The sequence below is a fragment of the Pungitius pungitius genome, chromosome 19 (assembly GCF_949316345.1).
Source record: "Pungitius pungitius chromosome 19, fPunPun2.1, whole genome shotgun sequence".
In the NCBI taxonomy this organism is placed as follows: domain Eukaryota; kingdom Metazoa; phylum Chordata; class Actinopteri; order Perciformes; family Gasterosteidae; genus Pungitius; species Pungitius pungitius.
This window is the reverse complement of record NC_084918.1, coordinates 805,913-828,879: the sequence shown is the minus strand read 5'-3', so window position 1 is coordinate 828,879 and position 22,967 is coordinate 805,913. Positions and strand designations below refer to the sequence as shown.

The window sequence follows — 22,967 nt, the reverse complement described above, 5'->3', positions numbered from 1 at the left end:
ACGCTGATTGACAGGTCTCTAACAGACCATAAAGCAGGGGGCGCTTTAGGGCGGGGCTACACGCTGATTGACAGGTCTCTAACAGACCATAAAGCAGGGGGCGCTTTAGGGCGGGGCTACACGCTGATTGACAGGTCTCTAACAGACCATAAAGCAGGGGGCGCTTTAGGGCGGGGCTACACGCTGATTGACAGAAGCGGCGTCTTCGTCCACGCGGTGGCGCGGCTGTTGCTTCATATTAAAGCAGGTCGGCGGGAGCGCGCATGGGTCCGGGAGGCGCGCGGACGCAGCACTGCCTCACTGTGACCCTTCAGCAGAGACTCGGTTCGGTCCGTCGGACTTTTCCAAAGTTTGATTCTGAGGATTTCTGTCCGCATTTAACGAACATGGAAGTCTTCCCGGGGGGGCGCAGAGATGTGCCTCGTGCGTAAAGCTGCCGAACCTCCAGAAGAAGAAGAAGAATCAAACTAGAAGACGTCCCACAGAAAGCGTTCCCCGCGAGGATGTCCGCGCGCGAGCTTCTGTCCAGGTGAGCTTCTGACACGCGAGCCGCTTCCAGGTGGACCGGATGACGTAGGATGGATTTTACGCACCGGCTCGCGCTGCTGCTGCTGCTCGGCGTCACGTTCATCTACACGGTCAGTCCCCCCCCCCCCCTAAACTCCAAATAACACTCCACGTCCACTTTTGTTGTGTTTTTATAATTATTCATATTCAGAAGAGGAGGATCCACAGTCTGCAGAGGGTTCAAAGCTCAGAGATTTTATTGCTGATGACAAGTAGTACATAATATATAATAAACTACATAATATATACTAAACTAGTTATAAACAAACCTATATTCTGAATTGTATTTCAGCCTTTAACAAACGTGTTCTTTTTATTCCCCTTTGGTTTCTTTACGTTCAGGAAACGTTGGTAAAAGGAAGAGTCCGTTTTTCATGCTCAACAGGAGAAGCAGGAACTCGCTCTTTAAGATAAGGTGTTTCTTCTGAGATGTGACCTTCTGACCTCTCATGGGGAAGCTACTTTTCATTCTGCACAAACTGAGACAAAGACCAACTGTGGTGCTTTTATTTTGTAATGTGTTTTTTTTTTCGAGGTCAGATGGGGTTCAAGATTTCAAACATTCTTCAGTTTAACGTAATCCAGAACATTCCATCCGTAATGGATCTGAGTGTCTGTGGAGATTATGTTGGATTAAATAAACTGAAACCCTCAATTTCTAATTCAAATCAGACGTTTCTGATCCGATGAAAGCTGCAACTCTTTATATGATGTATATTATTTATATCTATACTATCAATATTACATATAGATATGATTTATATGATCTATGTGATATATATATACATATATTATATATACATATATATAATATGTATTATTTATATATATGTGTTTATATATGTGTGTGTTTATATATATATATTTATCACCCTGAGGGATATTTCTAAAATGTTCTCACTGAAACATTTTTATATTGTGGAAGATCTGTGAGGTAATAAAATGAAAAACATTTATACGCATCATGGGATCATTTAAAGGTCATTAAATAATAGTGGTATAAACACACAGACAAGTCTGAAAAACGTTTGAGAGAGGCAGTATATCTCCATGTAAACACACACACACACACACACACACCATACATCAATGAAGTCACTTGGAGTGTGTTTGTGTGAGTGTTTCTCTTTGTGTTCACGCTGCCCTTTTGTTTACACCTTCTGTGTGTGTGTGTGTGTGTGTGTCCTGGGGCCTGTTTCAGAAAGGAGGTTAAGTGAAAACTCTGAGTATGTTAACCCTGAAATGAGGGAAACTCTGAGTTTTCTGTTTCAGAATGGGAGGTATGTTAAGCCTGAGAAAGCAGAGTAAGTCAAGCCTGTTTCAGAAAGAGAGGTAACTTATACTCAGAGTCAGTTACCATGGCAACTTACTCTGTGAACCTAACCTGGTCGGGAGCAGGTTTTCTTCGGGAAACCCAGAGTTTATTTCGTCTCCTCCCCTTTTTTAAAGAGGAAGTGGTATTTAATCACCTCATTCATTCTTTCGGTATTCATTCATTGCGCACATTTCAGTCACGCAGAGCGCATCAAATCAAGTGAATGAAATGGCATGTCCTTTTATGGACGATCCTGTGGATGAAGAGGCTGCATTAATCCGTAGGGAGTTGCATTTACGTCGGGAGAGGATTTTGAGACCCAGAGTGGATTTTTTGTCATATCCATATTCATTTTTATTTGAGCGGTACCGTTTTTCTTTACAGTCAATAAGATACATCCATAATCTCATCCATCCTTACATCAGAAACATCAGCCATCGCGGCCGTGCTCTAACATCCGAGCAGATGCTTTGCGTTGCATTACGTTTCTTTGCAAATGGTAGTTTTCTGTATAACATTGGGGATGCAGAACATATCAGTAAGGCTACTGTTTGCAGAGTTGTAAGGAAAGTGTGCCTCGCTCTTAAGCGCTTTCTCCAAATTTTTGTGCTGTTTCCTGGGCACAAACCCGTGAAAGCCATCAAAGAGGAGTTTCACAGGATTGCAGGTCAGTGATGTATAAATCGGTTTAAATGAGGCTAACCTGATAAATGACGTTCAGTTAAGAGCATATTGCTGCGACCCCTGGAAGTAAACTAATAATAGAATTCCTTTTAGGATTTCCGAATGTGGTTGGATGCATTGATGGCACACATATTCCCATCATTGCACCTTCCGAAAATGAAGCGGACTATGTCAACAGGAGGTCCATCCACAGTATTAATGTGCAGGATTGCACCTACATGAAAATTAAAATTAGGTTGAATAACACACTCTTCTTCCAGTTTCACTTCTGATATTATAACAGTTGGGCAAGTCACTTATATTACTAACTACAACTGGCTTCTTCAACAGTGTAATTAGATTAATGTAATAATGACTATCTCTAGAAAGTATTGGTCTACTTATTACTAATTACTTTCTAAATCCCATATCAACTTCAACCACTTGAACAATACAAGGAGAGACAAGAAACTGCACTTTTAATGCTTTCAAATAAACATTATACAATTGCATGAATTATTCTTGAAAAAATATATCTTTTAAAATTTGATGTTAAATCCACTATTGTTTTATACAGAATTGCTTTATAGTTTATGCAGCATTTAATGCAATTACATCAGATTTTACTTTAAATTACGGAATTAAATTACAGTTTTTAGATTACATAGAAATTAATTACACACAACACTGTATAACAGTAATTCAAATGTAAACTTACGCATTGACTCGAGCAGCTATTTTCTCCCAAGCTAACTCTCTGTCCTTCGCCGCTGCAGCCGTGTTGCTTTTTTTTAAAATATATGTTCGTACTCTCCATATGCTTGCATAAGCACATCCAGTTCTGCTGGTGAAAAATATGAAGACCTCTTTTTGTCTGGCGCTGTTGCCATGGTGACTCGTAATATCTGCGCTCCATTGATAATGGCTTTTTATAGTTGTGGTGCACGCGCTTAACTCAGAGTAGGTCAACTCAGAGTTGATTGAACTAACTCATTTCAGCTGTTCTGTAACCGAAAACTCAGAGTTTCCCATCTCAGGGTAAGTCAACTCAGAGTTCAAGTTTTAACTCAGAGTTGGTTGAACCTCCTTATTGAAACAGGCCCCTGGTCCAGCAGACGGATGGACACACACACACACACACACACAGACACAAACACACACTTTTCCACTCTAACTCCTTCCAACGACGGATTAAAGTCAAACATTTCAAAGAAAATGACCAGAATATGTATTTATTTATTTTCTTTTTTTATTTAACATTTGGCTTATTTTTAATAGAACCTTTTTATACTCACGTGACCTCGAGACACTTTTATATTGTTGTGTGTACATATGCATAACTTGTGTGCATAATATCTATACACACTATATGTATAATATTTATTTCCTCGTCCCAGCAGGTTAATGGAAAGTTTCCTCACTGCCAGTTCCAGTGGGAGATGCAGAGGGCCAGAAGGGAGTGTGAGACGCTGCTGCAGCACGCACACACACAGACACACACAGGTACATGCCCACAGGTACACACACGCACACAGGTACACACACAGACACACACAGCCAGGAAGAAACACTCATCAGCTGAGAAGTGATTTGGAGGCAGGACGGACATTTGTACAAAAACGTGCTTGTTTGTGTAGAGGTGTGTCTGTGTGTGTGTGTGTGTGTGTGTGTGTGTGTGTGTGTGGGAGCGGATTCAGTTTGTGTTGCGACACACTCGCTATCAATCATTTATCAGCTCTCAGGCCAAATACTGCAGAGCCGAGAGGAAGCACACACACACACACACACGCACACACACACACACACACACACACACACACACACACACACACACACACACACACACACACACACGCACACACACACACACACACACACACACACACACATACACACACACACACACACACACACAAACATGCACACACACACACACACACACAGACACACACATGCAGTGGTGCATATAGAGCGTCGCAGCTTGTGGACTCTTGACTTGTTCTCACGCTGTGTGTGTGTGTGTGTGTGTGTCTGTGTGCGTTTGTGTGTCCAGGGGTGTTTAAAGGTCACACCATCATCAGATACTCTAATCAGATGATAAAAGCTGTGGAGGCCTTTTTGGGTGGAGTAAGACAGCAGCTGGTGGTGTTCTATGCTTCTACACCTCATTTGTTGAATAATGAATGAAACACGAAGACGACACAAAGAAAAGAAAACGGTTTGACTTCATTTGCAAAAAAGAATCTGACATTTTTCTTGAATGTATCTTGGATGAAACAAGAAGGACATTTAGATGTTGGACATGAGTAACGAGAGCAGGACGAGTCATTTCCAAACGCCTGAACTTCAGAGGAGCCGCTGCTAAAGATGTTTGATTCATGTTTCCTGCTCCAGAAACAGACTCCAGATCAGTGAGACCACAGGCAGGAAGTGTGTGAGTGTACTCTGTAGCTCTAATGTGTGTGTGTGTGTGTTCAGGATGTCTTGGCGAGTGGGACAATGTCTCCTGTTGGCAGAGGGCGGCGGTCGGGGAGGTGATGACCCTCCCATGCCCCGCCCCCATCTTCAGCCTATTCGGCAAGGACGGTGAGTCCGATGTCTGAGGTTAACATGCACATGTGGACAGAGACACAAGACAACTACAGAGAGACACAATGCATATATATATATCTGTGTGTGTGTGTGTGTCTCAGGTAACCTCAGCAGGACCTGTACAGAGACGGGCTGGTCTGACGTCTCCCCCCCCCTCAGCATCGCCTGCTGGTCCAACAACACGGACGAGCCCGGCGAGGTAGGTACCGTGTGTGTGTGTCTGCCTGATCAAATGTTTGTAGCATTGTTAGCTACAACAGAGTGTCCAATCCAGAGGACGTTCACGCCCCTCAGTGGCTCCTAGCCACGCCCCCTGGGGTTTAGCCCCGCCCCCTCCACACAGCTCTTAAACAGTCGATTAGTAAACAGAAACTAATAAACGATGAAGCAGTGTGACAGAAGCCAGCAGAACACAGAGGTGCACACACACACACACACACACACACACACACAAGGCTGGGCTGGGATCCTCTCCAGAGCCCCCCAGGTGAGGGACTCCTGGTTTCCTGCTGAACAGACGCAGGTTTTCCGTCTGGAGAGCGTCGCCCTGCGGCCTAAAAGAGAGCAGAAGAAGAACCGGGAGGACTGAGCGCATCATCTGGGTTTGGACTTGGACCAAACAGCTCACATTCCCTTTAAAATTATATCTTTCATTCATAAAATAATGAATGATGTAATAAGCCAAAACTAAACAGAGTTACTAAACTCTGTTAACTTTCAACAATGACCAAAACGACACCGTTTATCACAGCCTGAATCCCTGCTACAGTTATCAGATGTTCTGACTGTCCTTGAACGCATCGCTTCCATCAGGAAAAAAAAGATCTCTTCAGTGAAACTGTGACGTCATGATTGATTCACCTGAGACCAACCGTCATGTGACCATAAATCAGAGATTTGGTGACGCGTGGACACTTCAAAATGTTCATGATCAATCGAAGAAATTCCACATGCGTTTTTTCTTCTTCATGACGGAGTCACATCTGAAACATCTTCAATAGAGCCAAACTATCAATATCGATTGAACATTTATTCATCTTCAATCTACATTTCTGAAAAATCTAATAATTATTATTCTAACACTGACTTTATTGTATTTTAAAGTATTCACACCGGTCTACGAGGAATGAGAAGGATGAGAATTTAAAAAGATTCCTCAGAAGAAAGGAAATAACGTTAAAAAATGTTTTAATGAATTCATGTTTAACTGATGTTTCACCATAAGAGAGAAGAAGTGCACACGCTCGTCTTCTACTACACACTTATAGAGTGTGTGTGTGTGTGTGTGTGTGCGCTATGTCAGACATGGGGAATGTTGTTTATAGAGGATGAGGGAGCGCTGAACGCCAGACACACACAGACACACCGAGACAGACACACACACACCGAGACAGACACACACACACACACACACAGACACACCGAGACAGACACACACACACACACACACAGACACACACAGACACACCGAGACAGACACACACACACCGAGACAGACACACACACACACACACACAGACACACCGAGACAGACACACACACACAGACACACCGAGACAGACGCACACACACCGAGACAGACACACACACACACACACACAGACACACCGAGACAGACACACACACACAGACACACCGAGACAGACGCACACACACCGAGACAGACACACACACACACACACACACACAGACACACACAGTCTTTCGTGGACTGTGTGCTGTTTTGAGTTTCCTTTTCATCGTGCTGTTATTGTGAAAATCAAATGAGATTTTATTTTGAAATTCCTAATTTGATGTAAATAGAAAGTCCTCCGTGGATCTAGTTGTTGCTAGGCAACGCAGACACTCCGTATATTTAGTTTATGGATTTTAGAAAGAGCAGCGCCCCCTTGTGGCTTCAACTGTCATCACAGCCAGAAACACTGCTTTGAGTATTTCTACTTCAAGGACCTTTATTCTTCTAATGTAAAAATAAAGGATTCTTCACTGTAACGCCTCTATTTAAGACATTTTTGTTTTACTATTTTTTATCTCCAAGCATTTATTTATATATTATTTATCTTGCTTGAATGTGTCTCCAGCTGGTGTTCTACAGGGTGGTGAAGATCTTCTCCACTCTGGGCCACAGCCTGTCCTTCATCACTCTGCTCACCAGCACCATCATCATCTGTTTGTATAGGTACACCTGTCACACACGCACACACTCACACGTGTGTACCTGTGTGTTTTATATACGTGTGTCTGCATGCACACAGGAAGCTGCACTGCACGAGGAACTACGTCCATCTCAACCTGTTTCTGTCCTTCATGCTGCGAGCCGCCGCCGTGCTGAGCAAAGACGCCCTGCTGTTCTCTGAGGAGCAGAACGCCGAGTGCAGCGCACAACCCTCTCTGGTGAGGACACACACACACACACAGTACAGCGTGTTCATATATAAATAGATGTGTATTTATGCATGTAATTCCTTGTAAACCTTATTTTGTTCTTTATTTTTGCTTTTATTTGATTTATTTATATCATTTGTCATGATCCTGAATAAAGCCGAACCTTTAAAGGTTTTATTCCCTCTACTTGATGTGCGACACGTTGCTATTCTCGCTGCATCATGTGGTTTCAACGCAGAGTGGGTTCTGGTTTATTGGTTGAATAATGACACGTTTCCTGTCATGGGGGCTGCAGGTGGGCTGCAAAGCCGTCCTGGTGGTCTTCAACTACTTCGTCATGGCCAACTTCTTCTGGCTGCTGGTGGAGGGTCTGTACCTCCACACGCTGCTGCTGGTGCTCCGCAGCTGCTCCACCCGCCTCCCTGTGTACCTGCTCATCGGCTGGGGTACGGCCCTCTGACCCGCCCCTATGACCCGCCTCTCTAAAACACGCCCCTCTGACACGCCCCTATGACCCGCCTTGTGACCCGCCCCTATGATTTTTGGAGTTTTAATTGGCCACAGAAACAAGCCAACCAATAGTGTCTTTCTTTTTGTTTAAAGAGCGTTCACACATCATGGAGCATGTGGTACCTGTGTAGAGATGTAGAGAAGGACCAGAGGACCTTAGGACATGAGCACATGAGCACACGAGGACGTAGCCGACCAACTCTCGTGCCCTTTAGTGCATCTTAGACACACACACACACACACACACGCAGACGGTCGGCTGGTACATGTTCCATCGGCTCCTCTGTGTTCACTCAGGTCCTTTCTGCTGTCCAGTGACACCTCCTTCCTCCACCCCTCACCACCTCCTCCCTAATGCATCAACATCCCGCTGCAGCTGCAACGTGTGTGTGTGTGTGTGTGTGTGTGTGTGTGAGAGAGTGTGTGAGTAGACGTCATATTTCCTGCGTGAGGACATGCAGACTGAGAATCTGAACAGAACCCTTCTCCTCCTCTGGTGTCGCAGGAATCCCGCTGGTTTTCATGGTGGCGTGGATCGTGTGTCGGATAAACCTGGAGGACACGCAGTGAGTCCCAGCATTTTAAGGACTTCAGTTCAACAATTGAAGAGCATTTTGTTTCTGTATCACAGTAGAAAGTCTGTGGATGTCATGTTCGGGTGTCAGTTGAGATGGTGACTCTCAGCCCGAAGCTTCCTCGCTGTGTGGTAGAGTCATTTCCTCATAGACGTCTATGGGAGCAGAGGAGTCGCCCCCTGCTGGTCACTACACAGAAGTAGAGTCATTTCCTCATAGACGTCTATGGGAGCAGAGGAGTCGCCCCCTGCTGGTCACTACACAGAAGTAGAGTCATTTCCTCATAGACGTCTATGGGAGCAGAGGAGTCGCCCCCTGCTGGTCACACTACACAGAAGTAGAGTCATTTCCTCATAGACGTCTATGGGAGCAGAGGAGTCGCCCCCTGCTGGTCACTACACAGAAGTAGAGTCATTTCCTCATAGACGTCTATGGGAGCAGAGGAGTCGCCCCCTGCTGGTCACTACACAGAAGTAGAGTCATTTCCTCATAGACGTCTATGGGAGCAGAGGAGTCGCCCCCTGCTGGTCACTACACAGAAGTAGAGTCATTTCCTCATAGACGTCTATGGGAGCAGAGGAGTCGCCCCCTGCTGGTCACACTACACAGAAGTAGAGTCATTTCCTCATAGACGTCTATGGGAGCAGAGGAGTCGCCCCCTGATGGTCACTACACAGAAGTAGAGTCATTTCCTCATAGACGTCTATGGGAGCAGAGGAGTTGCTGTATGAAACACTGATTGTTCTGCTGTGCAGGTGCTGGGAGATGAATGAGAACCCGATCGCCAACCGGCTGATGAACTGGCCCATCATGGCGTCCGTTATCGTGAGTTCACCTCATGGATTCTGTGACATCACTCTTTATTTTTCCCTTCAGGATTCATTTGAAATGGACTTCTGTGTTTTGATGAGGTGAAACCTTTGAGTTCGTGATACAGGATAAATATCTGAGTAGAACTTGAACATACTTTCTTCAATGTGGGACCTCGTCCACTAAGCCACTTGGTCAAGAATAGTTCAGTCACATTTGCAGTTTCTACTGGATTCTTTTAATAGAATTTTCATACATGGTCATGTTCTCTTTAACTCTCTCAGAGTATCTGTGGGAACATTTTTGTTGACGTTTTGCAACATTTAAAAAGCAGAGAAACAGAGTTTATTTTTAAAGGTGCTGGAGAGCCGGCGATCAATCAACATGTCGTCATGTTGAACCTCACTGCGCAGAATAAAGACTAAAAGTACACGCTATTATCATCATTACTGATACATTTTTACTATTAACATTGTTACAGTCATGTTTACGTTACATTACCTCAGTACCTGATATGTACCTAGTTTTACTAAAGGTGTTAAAGTAAAAAGTAGAATGTTAAGGTAATACTCAAAGTACTTTAAATGTGTCCTGACGCTGTAATATTAGTTTGCTTGTCTTTCTGTTGCTGAAGAACAAACTTCATGGACCTGTGCTCCCGTTTCTTGTGTTAGATCAACTTCGTCCTGTTCGTCAGCATCATCCGCATCCTGCTGCAGAAGCTGCGCTGCCCCAACGTGGGAGGAAACGAGCAGTCGCAGTACAGGTCCACGCCGTTATGCATTCCACCTGTCACCTGTCACCTGGGATCTTCAGGGTCTTAATTCACCACGTCACCATGCGTCTGCTGACTGAAAGAGAAAAAGACTCGAACTCTGATGTGTGTGTGTGTGTGTATGTGTGTGTGCGTCCTGCAGACGTCTGGCCAAGTCCACCCTCCTGCTGATCCCTCTGTTTGGAATCAACTACGTGGTGTTCGTCTACCTGATCGAGCCGGCCGACACAAACCTGAGGGACGTGAAGATCTTCTTCGAGCTCGCCCTCGGATCCTTTCAGGTAGAATCCAACACACAACAGCTGTCGCTGTGCATAGATTTCTGCAACAGTGCAGTAGAATAATCAAGTCTATTGTTCTGATCTTAACCGTGTGTGCGTTCCAGGGTCTTATTGTGGCGGTCCTCTACTGCTTCCTGAACAGCGAGGTGAGTCTGCGCACACAGCTCGGATGTCTCCCCCTCTGAACGACGCTAAACTCTTGGTTGGTGTACGATCAAAAACTCCCAAAAGGTCCAGATGGAGCTGAGGAGGACGTGGAGGAGTTTGTCCCTGCGGCGCTACGCGGGGCAGGACTACCGGACGCACGCCATGTCCGTCAGCCGCAACGGCAACGACAGCTCCGCCCACTTCGCCAGGAGCTCCCGGGCCCAGTCCATCCCGCAGACGGAGACCACCGTGCTCTGACCGCACGGGTCCGTTGTCATGGAGACGCTCAGAGGAGCCGTTTCTGAGATTAATTCAATGGACTCGCGTTCGATGCTGAAATCAAGATGAAGTTCGGCCTCCTGCGAGGATTCAACGTGACAGAAACTTATTTCATGATGTCATCATGTCTCTGTTGATTTGGTTTTCATCGTCTTCACAACCAAGACGGCAAAAATGAAAGAAACCAATTCACGTTTTGGGGATTTTTTTTAATTGTATTTTTATTACAGTGGGTCAGAGAAGCAGAATATTTCATGTGAGAGGAATCTGAAGGTGTCGATAAAACGGCGACATCTAGTGGTGAGTTTGCAGAACGCAGCTAGCTGCTCTCGGCCAATGAGACCGTGGGGCTCCACTAGAAACATGTCCCACCCCTCTGCGCTGTGATTGGCTAATGCCAATACTGTTCCATCTGAACCACCATCTTTTTCTAAACCTTTTCAAGCAAGTGCGCCTTAAACTAAAGAGATTCATGGTTGAGGTGAAAGTCTGTGACCAACGTAGCATGAAATGCTTCTTCGTGGTCAGTCAGCTCACATTCCTTAGGGGGTATTCTTCTGTGAGGTGATGATGTCACTCCACACGCAGCGGCCACATGCCCTGATGCATCATGGGTGAAACATCCAATTCTTCACAGCTTCTGTTTATGTTTTTTAAAAAGGACTCAGGTATGATGCAGGTAAAAAGATTAACGCCGGATGCAGGATCTCATGTGAACTTTTATTTAGTTTTCAAATAAATAAATAACTTTTGTCATTGCTGTGATCATTCAGTCGTACACTTAAATAAGCTCGCTGTTCATAAATACACGGATACTCCTGCTGCTCTGTTAAATTAAACTAATAAATAACTTCACTCTGAAGGCGGAGAAATAAACTGTTCAACATAATAACAATAATAATTTAACATAATCCTTTTCTTGGGGGGTCACATAGTTCAGTCCTTGTTTTTTCATCGGCTGGAGGTGGAGGAGGTGCTGCTCTCAGCTTCAGGAGCCTCGGAGGAGGAGGGGAGAGAAGAGGCAGAGGGGGAGGAGGAGGAGGAGGAGACAGTGGGGGAAGTGTTGGACGTGATGATGGAGAGGAGGGAGACGGGGGAGGAGGAGACAGAGGGGGAGGAGGAGGAGAGAGAGGAGGAGGAGACAGAGGGGGAGGAGGAGACAGAGGGGGAGGAGGAGGAGAGATACCGGGAGGAGGAGACAGAGGGGGAGGAGGAGGAGAGAGAGGAGACAGAGGGGGAGGAGGAGAGAGAGGAGGAGGAGACAGAGGGGGAGGAGGAGAGAGAGGGGGAGGCGGTGGACGTGGTGATGGAGAGGAGGGAGACGGAGGAAAGCGCGGCTTTCTGATCATTTGCTGCCCTGTGAGGTCAAAGAAGCGGGTTTTAGTCTCCTGGTGGGACACGTCAGGGGACAAACGTGGAGAAAAGGACTCACCTGAAGGCCCGGATCTTTTGGTGAACCCAGGCCGCCTTCAGGGGGCTGCAGAAAAGCCCCTCCTCCGTTTGAAAGCTGCAGGAATGAGAACATGGCGACACTTATTCACCTGTTGGAGCTCACAGCTGTGCTTATCAATGTGTATTAGTAACTATCTTTAGTGATCAATTAACTACTACTAATGCTAACAGAGGAGGACACGGGTCGGGGACTCACATGACGGCCAGGACGCAGGGCGGCTTGGGGACCTGCACCATGAAGCTCAGGATGGGGGCGGTGATCGGCTCTCTGCCCACCGACTCACAGCAGGACGACAGCTTCTCTGCTGGAGGGAAACGCACACAGAGGTCACACAGAGGTCACAGGGACGCACACGGACACACACAGGGACGCACACTGGGACGCACACTGGGACGCACACAGTCTCCGGGAGAAACATCCATCGTGATGTTACCTGCTGATCCAGACTGGAACATGGTGGCCAGGACGATGGCGACCAGCCCACTCCTCATCATGCTTCCACTCGTCCTGCTTCCACTCGTCCTGCTTCCACTCGTCCTGCTTCCACTCGTCATGCTTCGGTCTTCTGATGGCTGTCGGTGGCGTTGAGGCGAGTTCAGCGAGGAGTGAAATGATGGAGACGTCGGGACGCCACATACTTAAAGGCCTGAGAAAGAGGAAGCGGTCTCTGGTTCGTCGGCTTCCTTCTCCTTTCTCTTAACTCTCTTCTCCCTCCCTTCTGCTGATGATGTTCGCAGAGGGGGGGGGGTGTTGGGGAGTCCTGGGGTTTTTTCCAGGAAGTGACCAACGTCTGACCAACAGGAAGAACTTTCATCATCATGTTTGATGATCTGTGTTTCATGCTTCTGTGTAAAAATGTGTGACTGTGTGGGTGCGTCAGGAGTCCTCACAGGTCAAAGGTTAAACCCTGAAGCCTTAATGAAAGTCTGGCTTTATTTAAATACCTTAATTGACTCGCTGTGGCCTCATCTCCAGCTGCTGTATCTCCATGGAAACGAGGGGTCAGGTGACGCTCTCTTTCGTGCGACTTGTTTCCAGAGGAAGAGGCGGCTGCAGGTGAGAGCTGTGGTCACATGACATTTAACCTGTTTAGAGTAAACAGGTGTATTTGTGACCCAATTCCAAGTCAAATGTTTGAGGGTTTGTCTCGTAGGAGAGATGAAGATCCATCAGGAGGTCTTCCTCAGCCCAACGAGGGTTTGAGTTACTGTAAGTCGGACTGGAGGTCCGTGACTGCAGGGCGAGTCATTTTGAGGAAGTCCGCCTTGCTTCAGTGTGCGGTCACAGAGGCTTCGTGTCTGAATGACATGTCACGTGATAAAGGCTCCTGAGTCACTAGAATCACTTTAATGAGTCAGAAGCTTTTTATTCACCACGAGAATGGAAACGATTACAAAGCATCTTTTCATTCAGCGTGGGATTTCATTCCCTTGTGTAACCAATGATGCTCCAACAGCATGGGACATGAATACATGAATAATAACGTTTTCATCACCTCACATACACTCACCTAAAGGATTATTAGGAACACCATACTAGTACTGGGTTTGACCCACTTTTGCCTTCAGAACTGCCTTAATTCTGGAGGTGGTACCCGGTGGGGTCTTCTGCTGTTGAAGCCCATCCGCCTGAAAGCATTCTTTAGAAATGTTGAAATTTAAACGATGCCCAATTTGCACTAAGGAGCCTAAAGTGTGCCAAGAAAACATCCCCCACACCATCACACCACCACCAGCAGCCTGCACAGTGGTAACAAGGCATGATGGATCCATGTTCTCATTCTGTTTACTCCACCATCTGAAGGTCTCAACACAAATCGAGACTCATCAGACCAGGCAACATTTTTCCAGTCTTCAACTGTCCAGTTTTGGTGAGCTCTTGCAAATCGTAGCCTCTTGTTCCTATGTGTAGTGGAGATGAGTGGTACCCGGTGGGGTCTTCTGCTGTTGAAGCCCATCCGCCTCAAGGTTTTGCGTGTTGTGGCTTCACAAAAGCTTTGCTGCTCACCTCGGTTTCAGTCAAAGTTGCTCTTCTATCAGCTAGAATCAGTCGGCCCATGACCTCTGACCTCTAGCATCAACAAGGCATTTTCTCCCACAGGACTGCTGCATACTGGATGTTTTTCCTAGAAATGGTTGTGTGTGAAAATCCCAGTAACCGAGCAGATGGTGAAATACTAAGACACCAACATCCAGGCCACGCTCAAAACAGCTTAAATCACCTTTCTTTCCCATTGTGACATTCAGTTTGGAGTTCAGGAGATTGTCTTCACCAGGACCACACCCCTAAATGCATTAAAGCAACTGCCATGTGATTGGTTGATTAGATTATTGCATTAATGAGAACAGGTGTTCCTAATAATCCTTTAGGTGAGTGTATGTTCACATTTGCTTTGGGCCGTTTGTCTGATTCTTCTTCTTCTGCCTTTAAGATGCATTCCATGTGTAGTGAGTCACTTTAATGCTACCACAGTGTATCACAGTGTATCACAGTGTGTCACAGTGTTTCACAGTGTGTCACAGTGTGTCACAGTGTGTCACAGTGTGTCACAGTGTATCACAGTGTATCACAGTGTGTCCCAGTGTGTCCCAGTGTATCACAGTGTATCACAGTGTCACAGTGTGTCACAGTGTGTCCCAGTGTGTCCCAGTGTGTCACAGTGTATCACAGTGTATCACAGTGTGTCACAGTGTTTCACAGTGTGTCACAGTGTGTCACAGTGTTTCACAGTGTATCACAGTATTTCACAGTGTGTCACAGTGTTTCACAGTGTATCACAGTGTTTCACAGTGTATCACAGTGTGTCACAGTGTGTCACAGTGTCTCACAGTGTATCACAGTGTGTCACAGTGTGTCACAGTGTTTCACAGTGTGTCACAGTGTGTCACAGTGTCACAGTGTCCCAGTGTGTCCCAGTGTATCAGAGTGTATCACAGTGTCACAGTGTGTCCCAGTGTGTCACAGTGTGTCACAGTGTATCACAGTGTATCACAGTGTATCACAGTGTTTCACAGTGTATCACAGTGTGTCACAGTGTGTCACAGTGTGTCACAGTGTTTCACAGTGTATCACAGTGTATCACAGTGTATCACAGTGTATCACAGTGTATCACAGTGTGTCACAGTGTGTCACAGTGTGTCACAGTGTCACAGTGTGTCCCAGTGTATCACAGTGTATCACAGTGTCCCAGTGTGTCCCAGTGTGTCCCAGTGTGTCACAGTGTATCACAGTGTATCACAGTGTGTCCCAGTGTATCACAGTGTATCACAGTGTCACAGTGTGTCCCAGTGTGTCCCAGTGTGTCACAGTGTATCACAGTGTATCACAGTGTATCACAGTGTTTCACAGTGTATCACAGTGTGTCACAGTGTGTCACAGTGTGTCACAGTGTTTCACAGTGTATCACAGTGTGTCACAGTGTGTCACAGTGTATCACAGTGTATCACAGTGTATCACAGTGTGTCACAGTGTGTCACAGTGTATCACAGTGTATCACAGTGTATCACAGTGTGTCACAGTGTATCACAGTGTATCACAGTGTTTCACAGTGTATCACAGTGTATCACAGTGTGTCACATCACATTCAGCAGGTGGAAAAATCCTGCAAATTTACTTCATCAAATCAAATCAATCAAACTTGTTCTTGTCATAGTTTGATAGACATCTATTTTTAAGAGATGTTACGACCCCGCCCTTCACCTGCTTGCCTGCTGGTGGCGGTGTCTTCCAGGGAGGGCGTGAGAGATCGCACACCCCTGCTCCCATATTACCTTTTGATTGTGGAGGGGATAAAACTCTAGTTTCCCCTCTCAACAGCCCGCCTCTTCCTCCAGGGGAGCGACTGCCTCTGGAGACGTCACTTTGGCCTACCTTTGTTGTCTTATCCAATGCATACCAACCTTTTCTCTCTCCCCCCATTTGGACTATGATTTTCCCTTTTTGTTTGAACCTAGACTTTGTTGACTTTGTTTAGTTACAGTTATTGTAAAAGATTGAATAAACTCTTTCAGTTAATTTCAGTGGGCTTGTGTTCTTTATGTTGCGGTCAAAACGAGCTGGCCGTAACATAAATTGGGGGCTCGTCCGAGATTCCTATGGGGGTAGGAAACGTTGGTGAGTATTGGTTGTATGTGTGTGTATTTTTGTGAATGGTTACCTTTATAATGGAGAACTCTGGTTAGTTTAGAGTGTTTCCAGCTGGATTGTGAAAACAGTCCTTCCAACGGAGCACTGTTTGTTGTTTTGTTTTGTTATTTTGCCTTTCTTGTTTTTGGAGGTTATCCTGGGTGGAGATTCGCTCTCTGTAGGGGGTACGCTTCCGGACTTTCAGTTGTACTGATTGTCGCGGAGCTCAGCGTTTAATGTCGCCTCGAGCCCGGTACATCTCTGAAGACCAGGTAGGATTCAGTTAGTGTGTTCTGAGTTAGGGGCTGGAGTTTTCTCGTATTATAAACGGTAAACCATTCTACAAAATAAGTAAAGATAAATCATTGTGTTAATGTGTAGAGTGTGGTTTCTTTTCGCGCTTACACTATGTTTTGACTTGTGGGAAGTCTTCGGAAGTTTTGTGAATGAAGGTTGTGGAATACGGTGACGTGATTCCTATTTAGAAGCAGTGGCTTATGGGAGTTGTATTTCGAGTAAACAGCGTCTCACGTGTGTTAGATTGTAGTCTCGTTTGTGTCACTGTGCCTATACAAATACGAACAAAATGTCTTCGGTGCTCGAAGATTTCTTTGCGTGTCCATCAGCAGCTTTGCTTGAGAGTTGTACAAAGGAGCAGTTGGTACAAGTTGCCGAACACTTCAGTGTTGATCTGACTTCTCAGGAAAAAAGGCTGAAGGAAACTATGATGACTACGTTGAAGCGATCACTTGTGGATAGAGGAGTTATGGAGGTAATTAGTGAATCGTTTGTGCCGACCCCTGCTGAGGTTGATAGTGAAGGTGAGACCAAATTTCCTGAATTGTCTGTGCAAGAGAAGCAATTGTGTTTAGAGGCCGCGAAAATTCGTGCTGAACGCGACGATCGCGCTATGAAAGAGCGCGCGGCAGAAAGAGAATACCAGTTAGCCATGCGAAGAATGGAGTTTGAGGTTGAGAAGGAACGTGCCGAGAAAGCGTTTCAGATAAAGAAGTTGGAGTTGGAGTTAGCAGTAAAGACCGCTGAAGTTTCACAAGCGAATTTGCCTCCTGGTTTACCGCAGCGGGCAAATCCAGGTGAACCTGTGTTTGATGTTCACAGAAATATGAAATTAGTTCCGCCATTCTCTGAGAAGGAAGTGGATAAATATTTCTATCACTTTGAACGTGTTGCTTTGTCCATGAAATGGCCGAAAAGCTTTTGGACCTTATTGTTACAGTGTGTGTTCACAGGTAAAGCACAGGAAGTTTATTCTGCACTCTCACTGGAACAGAGTGGTGAGTATGAGGTCGTGAAATCTGCTGTGCTACATGCATATGAACTCGTGCCTGAGGCATATCGTCAGAAATTTAGAAATTTGAGTAAAACTGATGAATGTACTCACGTTGAATTTGCCAGAGAAAAGGAGAACTTGTTCGATCGTTGGTGTACTTCAAGGAAAGTTACAACTAAAGAACAGTTAAGAGAATTAGTCCTCTTGGAGGAGTTTAAACATTGTGTTCCTCATGTTGTAGCCAGGTATCTCACTGAACACAAGGTGGATACACTTTCTGAAGCAGCTGTCATGGCTGATGAATTTGTGTTAACCTATCGTGGGTCATTCAGTTCAGTCTGTCCTAAAACCAGCGACATGAGTAAGTCTAAGTTTTGCTTTCAACCTAAGACGAAGTCTCCTGTGATGAGTAGGAATATTAAGGCGACAGTTGCTGAACATTCTAGTAAAATTGCACTCTCACGAGACATGGTTTGCTTTTACTGTAAAAAGCCTGGTCATAAAATATCTGACTGTCTTGTTCTTAAAAGGAAAGAGATTTTCAAAACCTGTTGCTTTGGTTTCCACTTTACCGTTGACCATTGACACTTGTGAGGAGAACGATTGTCATTTATCCAATTCTAAGGATAAATCTGTTGATCAGAGTGTAAGTTCGTCCGTGGACTATACACCTTTCATAACTGAAGGGAACGTGTCATTGCTTGGTTCAAAGGAAACTGTGCCAGTGCGTCTTCTTCGAGACACAGGAGCCGCACAGTCGTTTCTTTTAGAGGGAATTTTGCCTTTAACGACTGAAACCGCTACTGGATCTCAGGTACTAGTGCGAGGTTTTGAGATGGGGTTTGTTGAAGTGCCTTTACATCGAATCCATCTGTCCTCAGCCATCGTATCTGGTGATGTAGTAGTTGGTGTTCGTTCTGCACTTCCAGTCCCTGGGATTACGTTTATTCTGGGAAATGATTTAGCAGGTGGAAATGTTTGGGGACGGAGTGGTGTTGCAGCTCCGCCCATAATCTCATCTATGCCCAGGAAACCTGATGTGGACAACTGTAGAGAATTTCCTGATTTATTTCCAGCCTGCGCAGTTACTCGATCCATGGCAAAACCACAATCTGATAATCAAGTTGAAGTTCCATTACATGACACTTTCTTTTATACTTTGAACACAGGTGAGCAAGGATCTGAGGAGTCTAAATGTCCTGAGCAAAAAGACCTGAAGTCCTGCTCTTCGTTGCAGACAGATTCTACAGTGCTGCAAAGTAAATCTGCTGCTACACCTGCGGTTCTGTCCACTCCTGAGAAAACCCATGTTGATCTCTCAGATGTTGATGACTGTTCTTTAACTTCTTTGTTCCAGGTCTCTCGAGAGGACTTAATTAGAGCTCAACAGAGCGATGACACTCTTAAGTCTTTATTTTCTGCAGCAGCGTCTAAGAAGTGTTCTGATCATCAATCCTCTTCGTACTTTCTTGATCATGGTCTGCTTTGTCGAACAGTGGTCCTGCATAAAGCAGTTTCGCTGGAACCTAAAACACAGATTGTGGTTCCTTTTTCGATGAGAGATGCTGTGTTGCATTTGGCTCATCAAGGTCTTGCTGGTCATACCGGCGTCCACAAAACGTATGATCGGGTTTTGCGACAGTTTTATTGGCCTAAAGTAAAACGCGATGTAGCAAAACACATTCGATCCTGTCATACATGCCAGATTACCGGTAAGCCAAATCAAAAAGTGCCTGTAGCTCCATTACAGCCTATTTCTGTCGTGTCCACTCCTTTCGACCATTTAATAGTTGACTGTGTTGGTCCTCTGCCCAGGTCTAAGACTGGTCACCAATACCTTTTAACTGTTATGTGCCAGACTACTCGTTATCCAGCTGCTTATCCGTTAAGGTCTATCACCACAAAATCTGTCCTGAAGGCCCTCACTAATTTTATGTCGACCTTTGGAATTCCCAAAGTTATTCAGTCCGATCAGGGTTCGAACTTTATGTCCAAACAGTTCTCAAAAGCCCTGCGTCAACTGAGAGTCAAACACAATATTTCTAGTGCTTATCATCCGCAAAGTCAAGGAGTTCTTGAGAGGTTTCATCAAACCCTGAAGTCCCTTTTGAGGTCATATTGTGTGGAGCTCGATGCGGATTGGGAAGAAGGTCTGCCGTGGATGTTACTAGCGATACGTGAGGTAATCCAAGAAAGCCTTGGGTTCAGCCCAAATGAATTAGTGTTCGGACATGTAGTGCGGGGACCTACGGCTGTGTTAGCTGATGAGTGGCGAACGTCTGAACCTTCTGAGAATATATCAGATTACGTTGGTGGATTCCGCCGTAGACTGTATGAGGCACGAGCTCTCGCTAAAAAGAAGTTGAGTAAGTCTCAAATGAAAATGCAAAAACATTTTGACAGGAAAGCTAAGCTGAGAGAGTTTCAGGTTGGTGAACAAGTACTGGCTTTGTTGCCTCTACCTGCCAACCCATTTCAAGCTAAATTCACAGGACCCTACAGTGTGGCTAAACGTCTTTCAGATAATAACTATCTGTTGAATACTCCTGACCGGAGAAAAAAACAACAAGTCTGTCACAGCAACCTGTTGAAGTTAGATACAGATCCTGTTTGTTCTGTTGTTGTGAATGTAGTAAACTCTTGTGACTCTTTTCCAGAATCGTCTCCTCTCTTTAACAGCACGAGTGAAGATTCTTTGGAGAATGCTGATGAGGATGGAAGTTTTCTTTCTCGAGGAAAAGTCGACGGACGACTTAAAAACTCTGAGATCCTTCTTAAACTGTCCTCTCATCTTTCTTATCTGCCAGAGATGTTGGAGCATGAAGAGGAGCAGAAGACGTTTTCTCGGAAATCTAGAAATTTTGTTGTATCTTTTCTTAGTGTAGTGACTGTTTCCTTGTTTTTTAGATTCGTGGTCGAATCTTTTTTGAGGAGGGAGGTGTTACGACCCCGCCCTTCACCTGCTTGCCTGCTGGTGGCGGTGTCTTCCAGGGAGGGCGTGAGAGATCGCACACCCCTGCTCCCATATTACCTTTTGATTGTGGAGGGGATAAAACTCTAGTTTCCCCTCTCAACAGCCCGCCTCTTCCTCCAGGGGAGCGACTGCCTCTGGAGACGTCACTTTGGCCTACCTTTGTTGTCTTATCCAATGCATACCAACCTTTTCTCTCTCCCCCCATTTGGACTATGATTTTCCCTTTTTGTTTGAACCTAGACTTTGTTGACTTTGTTTAGTTACAGTTATTGTAAAAGATTGAATAAACTCTTTCAGTTAATTTCAGTGGGCTTGTGTTCTTTATGTTGCGGTCAAAACGAGCTGGCCGTAACAGAGACAACTCAAAGCCTGACGCTCTGCTACACTTTCGGTTTGCGTTTCAGATGAAACTTCCTCCCGCTGCTTGTTCCCATGTTGCAACACGACGGCCTTTTGGGTTGTTTTCTTGCTCAGGAAGAAGAAAGTGTTTCCCGGGCTTCTTTCACCTTGTTCCCCCCCCCCCATCTGGACACCAAGGAATGCATCAATACAAGTCCGGGGGGGTTTGGGGCCAGGTCCATGAAACATGACCCCGTGTCATTGGACCCATTGGAACCATGTGACCCTCCATCTGGAAAATGTGCCACCTCATGGTTTCCAGGGGCCAAGGACTCAATGCTTCCTGCCCCCCCCCCCAGCATCCTCTTTAAAGCAGAAGTGGTGGTGCACATGAGACCGGGGGGGGGGGGGGTGTCATGTGACACCCCCCCCCCACTGCTCTCGGCCTCGCTGTGTCGCAGGATGTGATCGCTGTGGCCTATTTGGAAATGACCTCTGTTTCCTTTACATCACTCAGCGCTCTTCTTCTCAACTCAGCTGACGTTGCCATGGAAACAGGCGTGTTGAGCTGGAGGCGTTTTGAAGAAGTGGTTTACGTTTGGGTTAGTACAGGAACTAACACACATATATATGTATACACACACAAATGAAAGTAGGTTTAATAAACTCAAATGCATTTGCCTCACTGAAGAAAGTTTGATCATTTAATGAACACACAGTAATGTGAAAATTGAACAAGTCATTTATTTCAAATACATAAATATGTTGCATAACATCAGTGAATTAAGTAGTGGTGCTGTTAGATCCATATTTAATATCTTGTATGACTTCCATGAGCTTGAAGGACTGCATCCATGATTCATACCATTTATTGATGAAGTCATCAGGAAGAGTTTCCCAGAGCTCATCAAGTTGCTTTGGTTTCGTCCTCCATGCTTCCTCTTTCTTTGTCCCCCAGACATGCTCAATGATGTCCATGTCTGGTGACCGGAGCACCTTGAGGAACGTTGATGTAGAGATGGAAGTATGTGATGGAGCACCGTCCTGCTGCAGAATGAATGTAAGCTAATAGTTCTTCATATTTTAGGCGATTCATTGTCTTCCACCCGGAAAATCCCTCGCACACCTCCATACTGGATGCAACCCCTGACCAGCATTTCTGGGTGAGTCTCGGATCATTGTGGGCTCCACTAGTCTCCTCCAATAATATCATTCAGACAGGACTCTACAAATAGTCCTGGTGGCCACGGGGACTTGAGGTGACCCGGCCTGGTGGAGCTCTGCTGCAGAAACTGACTCTGGTTCTTACCAACGTTAGAACACTTCTCAGCAGGTTCCTTTGGCCACAAAACAATAATTTAAAAAGCTGTTTGGACTGAAATCAGCCATTTCTTGTAAAAACATTGATTACAAATATATTTGAGGAGGACTTGAGGTCAACTTGTACCCAAGGGACAAGACTTTTGTCAAGGACTTTATATACAAGATCTTGAGTGTAATGCTGGATTCTTGGGTCTTTTTGTCCTCCCCGTCCTCCGGTCTCCCTTTGAGCTGATCTCGGGTCAGTTTGTCGCACTCTGGCGCCACCAAATGGGGAAAAGACGACCTGCAGCCTCATTTGGTTTCAATGAATACTGATGGAGAATTCAAAACTTGAGGCTGAAAATGTGATGACGTAACATCATGTAGGAATTTTACATTCATGTGTTGGTGATTCAGGGAATTATGATTAGATTCACCTTTCACACACATTTAACCCGTCAGCGACTGCAGATCAGAATTCAGTCGATTCAGATGCGTCAATGACAGAGACATTACATCATTATTAGGAAAACCTCCTCCACGTCCCACAGGGACATGTGGTCCTCATACTGGGGACATGTGGT

General features: G+C 45.5%; 2 protein-coding genes across 4 annotated transcripts; one reads left to right on the top strand and one right to left on the bottom strand.

Annotated features, from left to right (window-relative positions):
* Positions 1–91: 91 nt before the first annotated feature.
* LOC119199004 (vasoactive intestinal polypeptide receptor 2-like) lies at positions 92–11,424 on the top strand. Of its 2 annotated transcripts, none has more exons than XM_037456656.2 (13): positions 92–638; positions 3,943–4,048; positions 5,024–5,131; positions 5,239–5,336; positions 7,219–7,316; positions 7,393–7,531; positions 7,818–7,968; positions 8,538–8,598; positions 9,363–9,432; positions 10,092–10,183; positions 10,335–10,473; positions 10,578–10,619; positions 10,705–11,424. In XM_037456656.2, the coding sequence occupies exons 1-13, from the start codon at positions 579–581 to the stop codon at positions 10,876–10,878; spliced, it is 1,338 nt and encodes a 445-aa protein (XP_037312553.2). In that variant the 5' UTR covers positions 92–578; the 3' UTR covers positions 10,879–11,424. The 2 variants fall into 2 exon arrangements, with proteins under 2 accessions (XP_037312553.2, XP_037312554.2); XM_037456657.2 differs by having other exon boundaries at positions 94–638; positions 3,946–4,048.
* Positions 11,425–11,600: 176 nt separating this feature from the next.
* On the bottom strand, positions 11,601–12,968 carry LOC119199005 (uncharacterized protein DDB_G0271670-like). 2 transcript variants are annotated; one of them, XM_037456660.2, is made up of 4 exons: positions 12,786–12,968; positions 12,548–12,656; positions 12,332–12,406; positions 11,601–12,256 (listed from the first exon to the last, which is right to left on the bottom strand). In XM_037456660.2, the coding sequence occupies exons 1-4, from the start codon at positions 12,904–12,906 to the stop codon at positions 11,851–11,853; spliced, it is 711 nt and encodes a 236-aa protein (XP_037312557.2). In that variant the 5' UTR covers positions 12,907–12,968; the 3' UTR covers positions 11,601–11,850. The 2 variants fall into 2 exon arrangements, with proteins under 2 accessions (XP_037312557.2, XP_037312558.2); XM_037456661.2 differs by having other exon boundaries at positions 12,548–12,653.
* Between the last annotated feature and the right edge of the window lie 9,999 nt (positions 12,969–22,967).

What these genes read in the sequence shown, in the direction of transcription:
- LOC119199005 (XM_037456660.2), bottom strand. Translation starts at nt 12,906, where the DNA reads ATGACGAGTGGAAGCAGGACGAGTGGAAGCAGGACGAGTGGAAGCAGG. An exon ending in GTTCCAGTCTGGATCAGCAG is followed by an intron (nt 12,657 to 12,785) that starts GTAACATCACGA and finishes GTTTCCCTCCAG; the next exon opens with CAGAGAAGCTGTCGTCCTGC. An exon ending in CAAAAGATCCGGGCCTTCAG is followed by an intron (nt 12,257 to 12,331) that starts GTGAGTCCTTTT and finishes TTGACCTCACAG; the next exon opens with GGCAGCAAATGATCAGAAAG.
- LOC119199004 (XM_037456656.2), top strand. Translation starts at nt 579, where the DNA reads ATGGATTTTACGCACCGGCTCGCGCTGCTGCTGCTGCTCGGCGTCACG. An exon ending in CAGCCTATTCGGCAAGGACG is followed by an intron (nt 5,132 to 5,238) that starts GTGAGTCCGATG and finishes TGTGTGTCTCAG; the next exon opens with GTAACCTCAGCAGGACCTGT. An exon ending in GCAGCGCACAACCCTCTCTG is followed by an intron (nt 7,532 to 7,817) that starts GTGAGGACACAC and finishes TGGGGGCTGCAG; the next exon opens with GTGGGCTGCAAAGCCGTCCT.